The sequence below is a fragment of the Poeciliopsis prolifica genome, unplaced genomic scaffold (assembly GCF_027474105.1).
Source record: "Poeciliopsis prolifica strain line A6 unplaced genomic scaffold, Auburn_PproV2 SCAFFOLD027, whole genome shotgun sequence".
In the NCBI taxonomy this organism is placed as follows: Eukaryota; Metazoa; Chordata; class Actinopteri; order Cyprinodontiformes; family Poeciliidae; genus Poeciliopsis; species Poeciliopsis prolifica.
Window position 1 is genome coordinate 3,864,620 of NW_026562402.1, and position 13,430 is coordinate 3,878,049.

Below are 13,430 nucleotides of genomic sequence, written 5' to 3' on the forward strand. Positions count from 1 at the left end.
GGTCTCTGTCTCATTAAAAACCTCCTGGCTTTCCTGACATTCCCCCTTCAGCATGTGATGAAGTCGTGATGATGATGATGAGGATGTCGACAATCATTCATCCGAGTGTTGTGGTTCCTATGATGAGCTCAGCAGATGTGCAGTTCCACCACTGGGTGTTTGCTAACTGCGTCTGCCGCTAGTCTGGAGGAGCCAAGTAGGGGAGTTGCTGGGTGGAAGCGCCAAGCTGGAGCTTTGGGTAAGTAGCCGGTGCATTGTATTATCAGGTGTTACGCTGGGCCGGCGGAATGGGTGGGCATTGGAGGGCATTGCCCGCCCACAGCGTCAGCCGTACCCCTTCCCGGACTGGAAAGTGTTTGTTGTTTTTACCTTAAAATGGGGAACTCTCTTTTATTCCTATATAATACCAATATAGCACCTTAAGCTTGTTAACTAGGTTACTGATGTCTATGTTCAAAAGTGGGAAGCACTTGTTACATTTACTTGAGTAACTTTTTTGGATAAAGGTACTCCCTGGCCCTGTTAAACTCGTCTGGAGCCGTGGCTGATGTTACGGCAACTCCGAATCACAGGAGACTCAAGGATTCCTCAAACGAGGAATAAATCAAGGCAAAACTCCAGGCATGTTTTTAATGAGGAGATAGCATTATAAAAGGACATAAAGCTAAAAAAAAGAGAGATGATTTTGCATAACATCCCTCCTTTAAATAAACAGATGAGTTGAAGAACCCATTGTTGGATAGATTCTGACAATGGGAGAAAAATGTCACCTCTTTCTCAACAGGTTTTTTTAGGTCAGTTAGAATTATCAAAATCATTTCTATTTGCTAAATGACACAGGAATGAGAGAAGTCTGAAGTTTACCTTCATTTCCTCAGTATTTGGCAGCAGTCCATTGGAACTCCATGGCCTTGGTCTCGACTTTTGGGTTTCCTTCCAGAACAATACTGCGGTTGGAATGAGTCCTGGTCTTTTCCTTCTGACTGAACTGGTTCAAGTCCGGTTTCTGGACCTCTTCACTCACACATGCCTTTTCAGATTTCCCCACAACTTCTCCATAGGATTGAGATTTGGACCAACGTATTGACTTTGTTGTCCTCAAGCCGCTTTAAAACCACTTTGGCTGTGTGCTGAGGATTACTGTCCATCTGGAAGACCAATCTGCTTGTCATTGTTTCAATATTTTCCCACGTAATGATCTTTCCTCATGATTCCATCTGTTTTATGATGGACTCATAAAATTTGTACTGCAGCAAAATAGCCCCACAACATGATGGGGCCGTCCGAACTGTGAAGCAGTACAGGCATCATCCTTTTTCCTCCAAATGTAACAATGGTCAGTAAGTCCAATATGCTCCATTTTGGACATGTTCCCTCAGACATGTCTCCAAAAATGAAGATCTGTGGGGATTTGCAAACTGCAGTCTGGCTTCTTATGTCTCTGTTAAAGTAAAGGCTTCACTGAATGACCTTTCAGCCCAGGACATTTCACTGAGGATAATGAACCTGCTCATCTCTGCCAGAGCCCGTCTCCTTCCTGAACGGCGGGATGGTTGGACATTCCCATCATGTCCATACTTGGATGAAATTGTTAAAAGAGTATAAAGCTGCATCTTAAAACATTTGGAAATTATTTCCTGAGATGAACCAAAGTGGTGCTTCTCCTGATTTTCTTCCTGGTTTTGAGGACATTAATAAATAAACGTTTGACATATTCTGTTTCTCCTTATTCTGGCATTTGATCATCAAAATTATTTGTTTAACAGGTTAAACTACAGATGGAGAGAAAGAAAGGTGTTGGCCTGAGTAGACTTTTGGTTTCAATTGTTGCTTCTCCTATTGTAAGCTTGGTTGAAACTAAACTTACAATATATTGCATAAAAAGAGAAATAATATTTACTTTCTAAGTATCTGAAAAATACAGATTTATTTCTATTTAAGTAGAAAACACAAGTTGTCACTTGTGAGGTGACATCTTTAGTCTGGAGAAATCTGATAGATCAGGGATTTGATGAAATGAGTGAGAAGCAGGCTGGCTTTTTGAGGAATGAAGCATAATAATGTGCTACTATTCTGAACGGCTCATTTAAGGGAATACATTTTCCGATGCTCGCTGTCGTTTCTGAACCTTTCCAGGCCCGGTTTTCCCACTCTGTTTCCGTCTTCTCGCCCAGCCCCTGAGTGCAACGGCGCAGCGGATTGGGCCTCGCTCCGGCGTTACGACACACCCTCCCTCCGCAGCCGCGCGCCGCCACCTGATGCTTGGCAGCCCAAACTTCAGTCCTGACAGCGAGCGGAGGATCACAACGCCGCGGCTCTCGCTTTTCCCAAACCATTCAGCTTCTCTCTGTGGATTCCTGAGGCTGTTTGTGTCTGATAAGTACCGTCCCGAGGAGCGACAGGCGTTGACTGTGAGGTTCTGCCGCGCCTCGGACGCGAACGCGCTGGGAAGAGAGAAAGGAAGTTTCAGTCAAGACGGTAAGCGCACCTTGTAATGTCTCAGATGTTTGACCTGTTGCTCGGGTTTTTCGGCTGGCTGTTTTCTTTGCGGTATTTGCAAGAAACTCTTCGCGCAGACGGGACTTGGAGAAACAGCTGAGGCCAAAAATGCCGTCCATCCAGCGCCTCGGTTATTTTTGGAGCGAGCGCGAGCGCCAAGGCTGCTGGTTGAAAAGATAAACGTTTCCTGATTGGTTAAGTTTCGCATGGCTACATGAAAAGCATTTTATGGGAATAAGATAGTTTTAAATAACAGGTAAACATGTTTTTCAGACGCCACACATTAACATTATTTTTTTTATTGCCGCGTTTTCATTAGCTGCTTGGAGAAAAGTGATGGACATTAAGAAAATATAAAAATATTTGCGTAATCAATCTATTTGATGTGTTTCATTTGATGATGGAGTTACTAACATAAACTTCTCAATAATATTCTGATTTATTGAATATGTATAGTGTGTCTGATGTCCATATGATCGCAAAATAGCTGAAAGAAGAAACCTTTAACTTTAAAAACAATTCACACTTTTAAAACCTGTTTTAGTTTAATGCAGTTTTCACATCTACTTCTAGCTTAAAATGACACTTTTTACACCTTGAGCTGTTTATTTTCCTTGGATTGTTCTGTCGACAGCATTATGTGTCTGTGATTTTTGTACATTATTTGTCACCATGTATTATTACAAAAACTAGACCTGTGCTAAATTGAAAAAGTCATACGATATCGCAACAATTTCAATTTATTGCCGACAATATCACAATATTAACCGCAACAAATCCACATTTTTCTGACTCCTATCTTTGTGCTTCCAGCAGTTTGTGTGACATTTTTCATCTGAATGATTGCAACAATGTCAGCTGTGAACATACTCACAATTTACTGTAACCAAATGGCCTGGGATCACTTTTCAGTTCTTAGAGAAATGGAAAAATAAAACTGAGATTTTCAGAACAAAATAGGCTCTCTCCATCACAATTTGGAAGCCCTCTTGTTGTTGCATGGACCTTAAAGTCAGGAGTTGGCAGCTTTTATAATCTAGAACCAATTTTTCCCCTTTTCCCTACAAACAAAATGTGTTTAGAGACGTAAATCTTAGTTAATCCACTCTTTTTTTATGTCCACTTATTGTACAAATCCTTTTTATGTTTTATAGCTAAAGAACTAAACAGATTTTAGGTTTCAAAACAGCAACAATAAAGAGTGAAACATGTATATATATATGTATGTATATATATATATATATGGTCCGATGCAAGATCAACTTTTTTGAGCTTTACATCATGTTAGAATGTTATTCCCTCTCATCAAAAACAAATCTGGAGTGTTGCTTCGATTCTTTCATACATTTTACACCTCTAACTGAAGCAATGACAGAAATGTGTCACCTAAAGTCAACGAAAAACTATATTACGCCTGAGAAGGTGTATGGGTCTGTGAATTATAGATAAAACATAGATCGGGGATAAGATCCGAAGACATGGTGGAAACCAAACAAAGGGTAAAAGAAAACCAGAGGACACAGGCTGTTCTCGCGGTTTGCCCGGGGTGGAGGCAGATCTCAAGTGTTTGGATTGGAAATCAGATGCATTGTTGGAGAAGAAGACCAACTTCTCCACACATACAAATGTTTTTCTTCTAATGGCTAACTTCTTTTTTGAATCTGTAGATTAAATACACAGAAACTGTCTTTAAAAATGCGGTTATATTTTTTATTTATGTTTTAAACATTTTGTAATTGCTGATAAATAATAAAAAAGTACACTGGAAAAGACAAACCAAGTTCAACACCTGAAAATGCTGTACACATCCTTAAAACAGAGTTCTTTTTCTCCCCCTGCCCCAAGTTAATACAGCAGAGACTTTAAAGTTAGTAACACTTAGTTAGAAAGTTAGAAACACCAAAGCTGGGAATGAACAGTGATTAATCTGGGGGAAATAGTGCAGTGTAAGATAAAGTCAACAAAAGCATAAATGTAGGTCGGAAAGCTGCAGGCTTGTTGTGCCGGGCCTGTGAGGTCTGAGTCCAGCAGAGGATTCCAGAGAAACCTGCTGTCAAGTCTAAACGCAACAAAATATTCCTCACAATCTGTTCCGCTCTGACGATGCGATATCTTAGTTTTAAAGGGGCAGCATTACATGTTTTCTGGACACATAGAATTATTTTATAGCAGAATCAAGTAACTGTTGCCTTGAGTTGTTTTAAAAATGTGCTATATATCTAGTATGACTTAAAATAAATCTCACTTAGTTATGCAACATGTTGAAATTTGGCCTTGATCTCTAAAAATTCCAGGTCTTTCTGAAACTCAGACCTTCAGGAAGTCATCATCACGATTCTCTTTTATTAAATCTTTTGCAACATTTCCACTAGGATTTCACTGAGAAGTAGCTCGCATGAAGAGCTCAGTAGATGTGTTGTTTCACCAGGTGTTTGCCAATTGCTGCTGGCTAGTCTGAAGGAGCTGAGTGAGGGAGTCAAGAAGGAGGGCTGCTCTGTGAGGCGGAAGCTTGAAAACTGCAGCTCTAAGGAGGATCTGCGTGTCGAAGGTGGTGCTAGGTCCACCCAGGCGTCTTGGACAGCTGAATGGTTGCCATGAAGGTTAAAGGATTTCTCAAACTTGCATGAAAGAATCAAAGCAACACTCCTGGTATGTTTTTGATTGGGGAATAATATAACATGATTTAAAGGTCAAAATAGTTGATTTTTACTGCCCCTTTAAGTTATCTGGAGAATGATCTTTGGAGTTCAGATCTCCAGAAGACACAGTGAGTTTATCTCAGTCTAGATACACACAGCCTGGTGTTATCTGTATCTGAGCCTTCTGAAATATTCATCCTCTCACAGCTGAATTATTTACTGTTGCACTGACTTGGTTTCACCTCAACACGTACGCTGATGTGTTTGGATGTTTGACAGGAAATGCGACGGCGTTCTAGAAAGAAGACTGCAGTTCTGGGAGTTCTGCTTCTCATCTCTGTCCTGTACTACTTCTATCCGTTTGAATTCCTCCTCACGGTGAGACCCCGAGCTAAAAAAGAGATGAATCCTGTCCAAGGGAAAACGACACCTGGAAGAGTTTGAGTCTGCTCTGTTTTCCCCTCCAGATGTGGTTCCACAAGCAAACATTGTGTTGTTTGTGTCTTTCAGAGTTTTACTAAATCGCCTCCAAAGCAACTGAGCTGGCAGGTGGAGAGGCTCATCAGTAAGGAGTCCTGGGCGGAGCAGGGAGATTATCTGCCTCTCAATGTGTCCTATCAGCTGCTGGCAGGAATGCCATCGACTCAGCAGAGTGAGCTCCACTCACAGTTGGCTCGTAACTGGTTATATTCTCAGTTACACTTAATTGAGTAAAATTATGGGGGGGGGAAATTATTTTAGGCTATGCTTACTTACTTTTTACTTTTACTTGAGTAATTATATTATGTGTCACTACTCTTTGGGTAAAATTCATGGATCTGCTGCCCACTGAGAGTAACTCCACTGAATGAAGAACAAACTTGTTTTAACCAAAACTTCACTACATGCACCTGCAGTTCATGTTAAAGTTTTACAAGTTTCACATCGAAAGAATTTGATTCGGGGTTTTTTGCCTGAGTTTATTTTATAGATATGTTATTAATATGAATTATCATGTAGGTCTTTAAATATCAAAATCTCCACATAACATTGTTAATCTCAGTAAAAGGTAGTGATCCTGACCCAACAGTATGGGAGAAACCACTGCTGACTGACTAAAAATCACATCAAGCCCCCAGCCCACATCTTAGGGCTCATCAAGCCCCAAGACTTTTGGAAAAATATTCACTGCAAAAACATTATTTATTTCGGTCTAATTTCTAGTGAAATGTCTTGATTAACTTGAAATAAGACAAAGTAAACTTATAAGAAACTTTTCTGCAAGATATAGGATCGATCGAGTTGGGGGTGATCGATCTGTGAAAAGATCGATCACCCCCAACTCCTCTGTGAGCTGCTTTTTTTATTTTTTAGACAATAATTCCTTTAAATTGATCAAAAGTATCAGTTCCACCATCGTATTATTTAATTTATGACAGCACTTTTTTTTGTCTCATAAGTGATGATTAGATGAGACAAAGGCTGAATTTTGGAAGGTGTGTCCCCCTTTCATCAGATGAAAAACTAACACAGCACTTCACAATAAAAACAATACACCTGCACTCAGACATGATGTGTGTGATGATTGTGGGCCGATTTACTGATTCAGGGCCTGACTCTATTGATGGAACCGCAAATTCATGTTTTGTAAAATAATAAGGCTTTACAGTGGCCTGGAAAAAGCCCATGGTTAAATCTGATTGAAATGCTGTGTTGTCCCTGCAATGGGAACAATTCTGCAAAGAAGAACGGGCCACAATTGCTCCACAAACATGCCAGTTGTTGCTGCTATACAACTAGGTCGATTTAGGTTGGCTCATCTCTTTTAAAACATAAATTTTTTATTAATTTAGTATTAATAAGAAAAGTAACAATCAAATTTTGTTGTTTTAGAACAATCAAACTCTAAATGACACTATTAATGAAGTGAGTGTTCTGGCCCTCTCTAAGCCTCACTAAAACTCTGACATTATAACCCTTAGTATAAAAACCCTTCAGCGTCCTTCACCCCCTCTTATCTGTAGCAACACACTTTGTAAAACAAAAAAAAACCCTGTAAAGCAGATTACAGTCTGCTTCTATCCATCAACTAATACCTTTAAAAACACTCCATCATTAAAAAATGCATAAAATAAAGCGACAAATCCATTTATCTGTTTTTTTTTTCTTTCAATTTAACTACAGCAGTAGCCATTTTAAGTGCAACAATAATTTGAGGAGTTGTGAAATGCTGTGTTGTGACTAAGTAGGTTAAAAGATCAAGAAATGTTTATCTTTTAAAAGCAAAAGATCAACATTTGTTGGATTTAGAATATAAGATTATGAAAAGAATTACCTCAAACTCTTCTGTCTCACTATTTATAAAACATATTATATTTGTCTGCCAAGGATTGTATTCAATAAGTTTTAATATTGCTACAGACCATTTATTTCAGTAACTCTGGCCTTTCATTTTCTGCTTACAGTTAATTAAAATGATATTTAGAATTACATCAGTCATTACATGATGACTGAGAAATATGTACGTCATTCCAGATGTCTTTGTTCATCACCTTATTTGCCTCTATGAAGGTTTATTCTGTTGGGCTTACTATGTACTGCTAAATGTGTAAATTATGTAATCTGAACTTTTGATGTTTAAAGCTGCAGCTCTCTCCATGTTGCGACAGCATGTTATGAGACGGCTGATCTGTGAAAAGATCGATCTCAGCCCAACCACTCCCAGAGCTGCTATTACCATTTGAAGAAATGCCCAACTACCGACCAAAAACAACCAATCAGAGCCAGGAGGAGGGGCTTAGAGCTGTCAATCATGCTCATGTACTCACTGCTCAGTGTATCAATATTGTTAGATGGAGAAACGTTCTTCCTGCGACAGGAAAACAATTTCCTGTCGCTGGCCTGAGCATCCAAGCTAGTTAGCAGTGTAGCAAAGAGAAGAGGATGTCAATTTTTTCTCTCCCCCCCTCCCACACACACACACACACATACACACATTATCCATCTCATACCATACTGTCATAATATGTTTTAACAAATATGTAAAAAATATATATTTCATAAAAGTTACATACTGTAGCATTACTTTTTGGAAATAAAAGTTATTTCCAAAAAGTACTTTTCAGATCTCATGTTGTAATTAAGTAATATGACTGTATGTAGCTATTCATTCCTGTCCGGATACATTTCAGAGTTCCTAACCATCGGCATGTCGTCAGTCAAGCGGAAGAAGGGCAGCTACCTGGTTCCCACGCTGCAGTCGCTCTTCTCTCAGTCATCTCCTGAAGAGCGCTCCTCCATGGTGGTAGTGGTGCTGATCGCAGACTTCGACGTTTACTGGGTAACCAGTACCGTCAGGGAAATCAACTCAACGTTTGCCTCTGAACTGGACCGAGGCCAGCTTTTAGTCATCCACGTGTTCCAGAAGTGGTATCCTCCTTTGACAGGTGCAGCAGATGAATTCCAGCCAGGCAGGAAGCTTCAGTAAAGTTCTTGCCGGTGGATTATTTATGAAAGTTTCTCTGCTTCTTCTTGAAGGCTTGAAGAGGAACTACAACGACGCTCCCGACCGGGTGTCGTTCCGCTCCAAGCAGAATGTGGATTACTCCTTCTTGATCCACTACAGTGCAGGTCTAGGCCAGTACTACCTTCAGCTGGAAGACGACGTCTTTTCAGCACAGAACTTTCTCACAACTATTCGGAAGCACATTGAGGAGCAAAATGCGAAAAAGGGCACCTGGGCGATGTTGGAGTTTTCAGCCCTTGGTTACATCGGGAAACTCTACAAGTCCTCCGACCTTCCTCTTTTGGCTCGCTTCCTTTTTCTGTTTTACCAAGAAATGCCTTGTGACTGGCTGATGTCTCATTTCCGACAGCTGATGGCCCAAAGAGAGACCATCCTCTTTAAACCCTCGCTGTTCCAACACATGGGCACTTTTTCATCTTTCCAGGGAACATACAACAAGCTAAAGGATAAGAACTTTGAAGAGGGGCTATACACCAATCCCTCAGCTGAAGTGTATTCAAATATTTCCACCTACCAGAAGTACTTCCCCAAACTGGCCTGGGATCCCGGGGAGGGCTTCTTCTGGGGACGCTCTCCAGAAAGAGGAGATCATTTGACAGTGGTGTTCCTGCAGCCTGTGGTGGTGACGGGGATACTAGTGGAAACGGGATCAGGAGGAAAGGACCTCCTGGACTACGGTCAGGTGGAGCTAGGTCAAGATGTAGTCACTGCAGCGATAAAGAGCTGTAAAACCTTCCAGTCACTGGGAGCTTTTATGAATGGAAGATTTGAGATGCGAGAGGTAGACAAACTGCGCGGCTCTGCTTCTTCATGTCTGAGGATATTGGTGACAGCCGGGCAGAAAGACTGGGTGATGATTCGGAAAATAAGAATCACAACAAAGTCCAGCGCATCCTGACGCCAAACGTAGCTGGTTTGTCTGTCTTCCAGCCTGACTAACATTTGGTTGTCGAGTTGGACTAAGACTCTTAGTTCCAATTGGACTAAGAGTCCAATTGGAAATCCTGGTGTTGGTGATGGGAGGTTGGGGTGTGTGGTGTTAAACTGTTCCTGTTACGAAGCATCGATCATGCCTCAGTGAACCTGCTTCCACTCTGGAGTTGTTTGACCAAAGCAAATTATGTAAAGTGATTAAACAGCCATAGAAGATAAGCAAGCAAATCCATTTGGTCTTTGTGTTTTTCACTGTAGGAATCTGCAGCATTTTGGGTTTTTTTATGCTCCATTTTCCTCTAGACTATGTATTTGTATCTTTTTACTTAAAGCATAAATCACTTTTTGCAAATGTTTTCTTGCATCACATTTTCTAAAAGGAAATCTGTGCTACCTCACTTGTCAAATGTGTCATTTTCTTGGATGGAGGCTTCTGTACATCAGTCTTTATTCATATGCAAAACCCTCAAATCTATCTGCTTGTAATATCTATCAGAGTAGCTACATTTCCTTTGACTATATGATTGCGCAATCTGACATCGAACACAAACTTGCTGCTTCAGAAATACAAACTTTTTGGTTAACTGCATCACACAAGTCACATGGTCTGTAAGTGGATATCACCATCGGCGCAAACCGCAAAGACGACAACAAGAAGTAGCAGAAAGATAATAATGCTCATGTGTAATTTTTGCTGCGTTTCTTATCACTGCAATTGCAAAATTGTCTTTTATTTTTCAATATTAGTGGAATATTGACAAGGTATTGCGCACATTTCTAATGGAAACGCAGCTGCTGAAGTAGTTTTATTTTATTTTCTAGACAAGCAAACTGTTATCTGAACTGTTTCAAGGTAAGGTGTGTGGCCTGAGGCAGGAGTCATTAGGAAATGTGTTGTCTGACCAAAGCTGTTATTTATACAAAGGTGTGAGTTTGTCGCACAGCAAAAACTGCTGCTAAATATCCTACCTAAAACTATTAGTTTTATGCATCGACTGCTGGTCCAAAGCTTTGCTGAGGTTTTAAGGTTCGGAGTTTGGCTTTTATTATGACTTTTTCCTCTTCCACGGCTGCGGTCATATTGTAAATAAATAATACTGTTCTTGACCAATAAATCAAATCAATCTTTGGTAGAAATTGTTTCGATGTGGGAAATGATTTACCAGCAAGTGCATTGGAGATGGATTAGACTGCAGATTCTAGCTGAAAAGTGTTCCTCCTGAAAATCTGAGTAAAATGTCTTGTTTCAGACATTTTTTAGAAGAACAGCTGAGCTTTGGTTATAAAGATGGTGAGGGGAAACATGAAGTTCAGAAAATGGCCGGCTGCTTATCTAAAATGATCTCGACTGCTTTAAAATCGAAACAAATATAAGAAAAATTTGGAAGAAAATAGAAAACTCCATTTCTAATATTGAAGCATAGGCAAAACAGCCAATGATGATGAAGAGGGTCTAGAATTACTTGTTAGGTCTGTAACAATTAGATAATTTCCATTGCTTTTCTACGCAGTTCTGCTCTATTCTCATGTCTCAGTTTCCGTCAGGGACTTCTGCTTTTGAACTCGATTTCTCAGGATGCATGCCACCTGAGCCAATCTGCAAACAAAAGGAGTTGTGAACTTTTTTTTTTTTTTTAAGCTGTAATTTGCTCGTGGCTGTAGTTTTATAATGGGAGTGGAAGAAGTACAGTCAGTGTTGACCTCACTTCCAAATATTGAACAGGTAAAGGGACAGTGAGAGAAATGTTTAAGACATTAAACTACTCCACACAGTGTTTGGCAAACGTTTGCTGATTTTCCAGATGGCTCAGTTAATTTCTGGTAAGCTTCATAGCGTCTCTCCGTCACAATTGAGCCGGTGCATCACATACAGCACGCCACCGCCAAACGTTAGCGATCCAATCTTTGAAATCTTCAGCAGAGACCACGCCTAAAGCAAGCAATTCTTTCTTTGTACCCGAGGATCCAGGGTCTTGCTTTATCCGAAGCAAAGAACAAGGGGTGGCTTTTTACTAGGCGAAAGCAAAACTATCAACAAGAAGCTCCATCCATGTCCCACTGTGATAGATGCTTTCAAATGGATACAGGCATAGAGGGAAATGTAGAAGCGCAGACGGGACGCCTTAGAGGTGGGTCTTTAAGAGCTCCTTTACAATAGCAGGGGTCAACACTGTTCTAATATGGCCCTGTAGATCATTACATCATCTTGAAACGACACATGAAAACAATCTGAATTGACTATCAGGCGTCGGGACTGCTGGCCTACAATCCTTTGACAAACGGAGTGACCGAGTTGTGACAATCCTTAGCGAAGGCATTCAAGTAGATGGGAGAAGTTCCCTGAAACAGTTTGTGACTTAAATTTATTTTGATATTACACGCAGAGAAGGTAAATAGTAAGTAACTATTTACTTACTATTTAAGTAAATAGTTCCTTAATATTGATGAAAAAAGTAGTAGTTCCACTGGTGTATTATTTTACTTATATTTTCCCCATGATTTGAATAAAGTCTAGAAGATACCACAGCAGCTTCAGAGGCAAACATCAGCTTGTCATACTTGTGTTCATGAGTCTACAGCAGAAAAGGAAAGAGGGATAACTAAGCACTTTATTTTTTGGTCATATGTTTTCTATTTTTTCTGTTTCAAGATCAAATACCTTAGAAAGAGCTGGAGGGGGATATGTCTCCTGTTTTGTTTAAAACCATTTAGGCTCTTACTAACTTTGTTTCGGATTAATCTATAAATATCACATTATATCTCAATTTACTGAAGGTCATATCCGCCTGTCCATGTGTGGCAGTCAGGTCAAATTGTTTTCAAAAGTGTGAAAGAACAGAAGAACTAAACCTGATCTGGTGTGAGCAGAAATAAAGTTTTACTCAACAAGTATTTATTTGGTTAAAACTGCCGAAAGATACATTTATAAGTCAATAACACAATATAAACTTGTTAGAATGCATGTTTTTGCTCTGATGTTGATGAAAAAAACAATTAGGACAAAATTTTAGAAAGAGGGAGTCCATCAGTCGCAGCAGTTAATCTGATAATCCCTGCTGTGTCCTGTGAACGTTTACAGTACACACCAGGTACAAAATGGCCTTTGGCTCATCCAGCTGTTATTATTGCAGCTCTCCATTAACATCATTCTAACATGCTAATCCCTTTCCATTGAGCAACTATAATACTGTTTGTCTCCTCACTTTGAAATCAGCTTAAGTGAATGGAAAATAGATGTATTCATGGGGCAAAAAAATATATATATTTTGAAGTTATCTTAACCCTTTAACTGTCACAATGACACCGGTGTCCTCATGGACCCATTGACTTACCTGCAAGCATTTTGAGGGTGACAGTCAAGGGGTTTTAACACGTTAACCTGAATTACACAGCAGCTTATTTACTTTGATCACAATTCAAATCTTTTGATCAGAATTGAAATGGACATGCATTATCTGCCAGAGACATGCATGGTGGATGAGCTGGAGGAAAGAACAATCCCTTTTTCTTCTGTTGCGTTCAGTGACGCTGGAACTCATAACACCGATCAGCTGACAGAACAATGAGACACAGAGCTGGAACGGCAGCTTCCACCCAAATCATGCAAGACTGTTAAACATGTTTCATTTGCTTCGAATGTGTTTGTTTCCAGAAAAATTGTTGAACAGCTTCTGCGATCTTTTTTTTTTTTACCTTTTAGATCAAATTCTTCTAGCTAATGCCTCTGGGGGCTGAGGAAGGCTCCTCGTGTTTCTGTGGGGCCCAGGCTCGGCTGGAGACCCCAGTTCTGGGGGAGGAGTTTCGGTTAAATAGGCGATGCTTTGTATGAGCAAACAGTTTGGTTTGCTCATACT

General features: G+C 40.1%; 1 protein-coding gene across 5 annotated transcripts; it reads left to right on the plus strand.

Annotated features, from left to right (window-relative positions):
• The first annotated feature begins 121 nt into the window (after nucleotides 1-121).
• On the plus strand, nucleotides 122-9,928 carry zgc:101663 (alpha-1,3-mannosyl-glycoprotein 4-beta-N-acetylglucosaminyltransferase C). Of its 5 annotated transcripts, none has more exons than XM_055048416.1 (7): nucleotides 122-238; nucleotides 2,137-2,478; nucleotides 4,928-5,099; nucleotides 5,418-5,516; nucleotides 5,649-5,790; nucleotides 8,309-8,563; nucleotides 8,655-9,928. In XM_055048416.1, exons 3-7 carry the CDS (start codon nucleotides 5,085-5,087, stop codon nucleotides 9,539-9,541), a joined length of 1,398 nt encoding a protein of 465 aa, XP_054904391.1. In that variant the 5' UTR covers nucleotides 122-238; nucleotides 2,137-2,478; nucleotides 4,928-5,084; the 3' UTR covers nucleotides 9,542-9,928. The 5 variants fall into 5 exon arrangements, with proteins under 5 accessions (XP_054904391.1, XP_054904392.1, XP_054904390.1 ...); XM_055048417.1 differs by having other exon boundaries at nucleotides 2,175-2,478; XM_055048415.1 differs by lacking the exon at nucleotides 122-238 and having other exon boundaries at nucleotides 2,058-2,478.
• The last annotated feature ends 3,502 nt before the right edge of the window (nucleotides 9,929-13,430 follow it).

Bases quoted from the DNA above. Each gene is read 5' to 3' on its own strand.
- zgc:101663 (XM_055048416.1), top strand. The intron at 5,517-5,648 runs GTGAGACCCCGA...TGTGTCTTTCAG, and splicing joins CGTTTGAATTCCTCCTCACG to AGTTTTACTAAATCGCCTCC. The intron at 8,564-8,654 runs GTGCAGCAGATG...TTCTTCTTGAAG, and splicing joins GTGGTATCCTCCTTTGACAG to GCTTGAAGAGGAACTACAAC.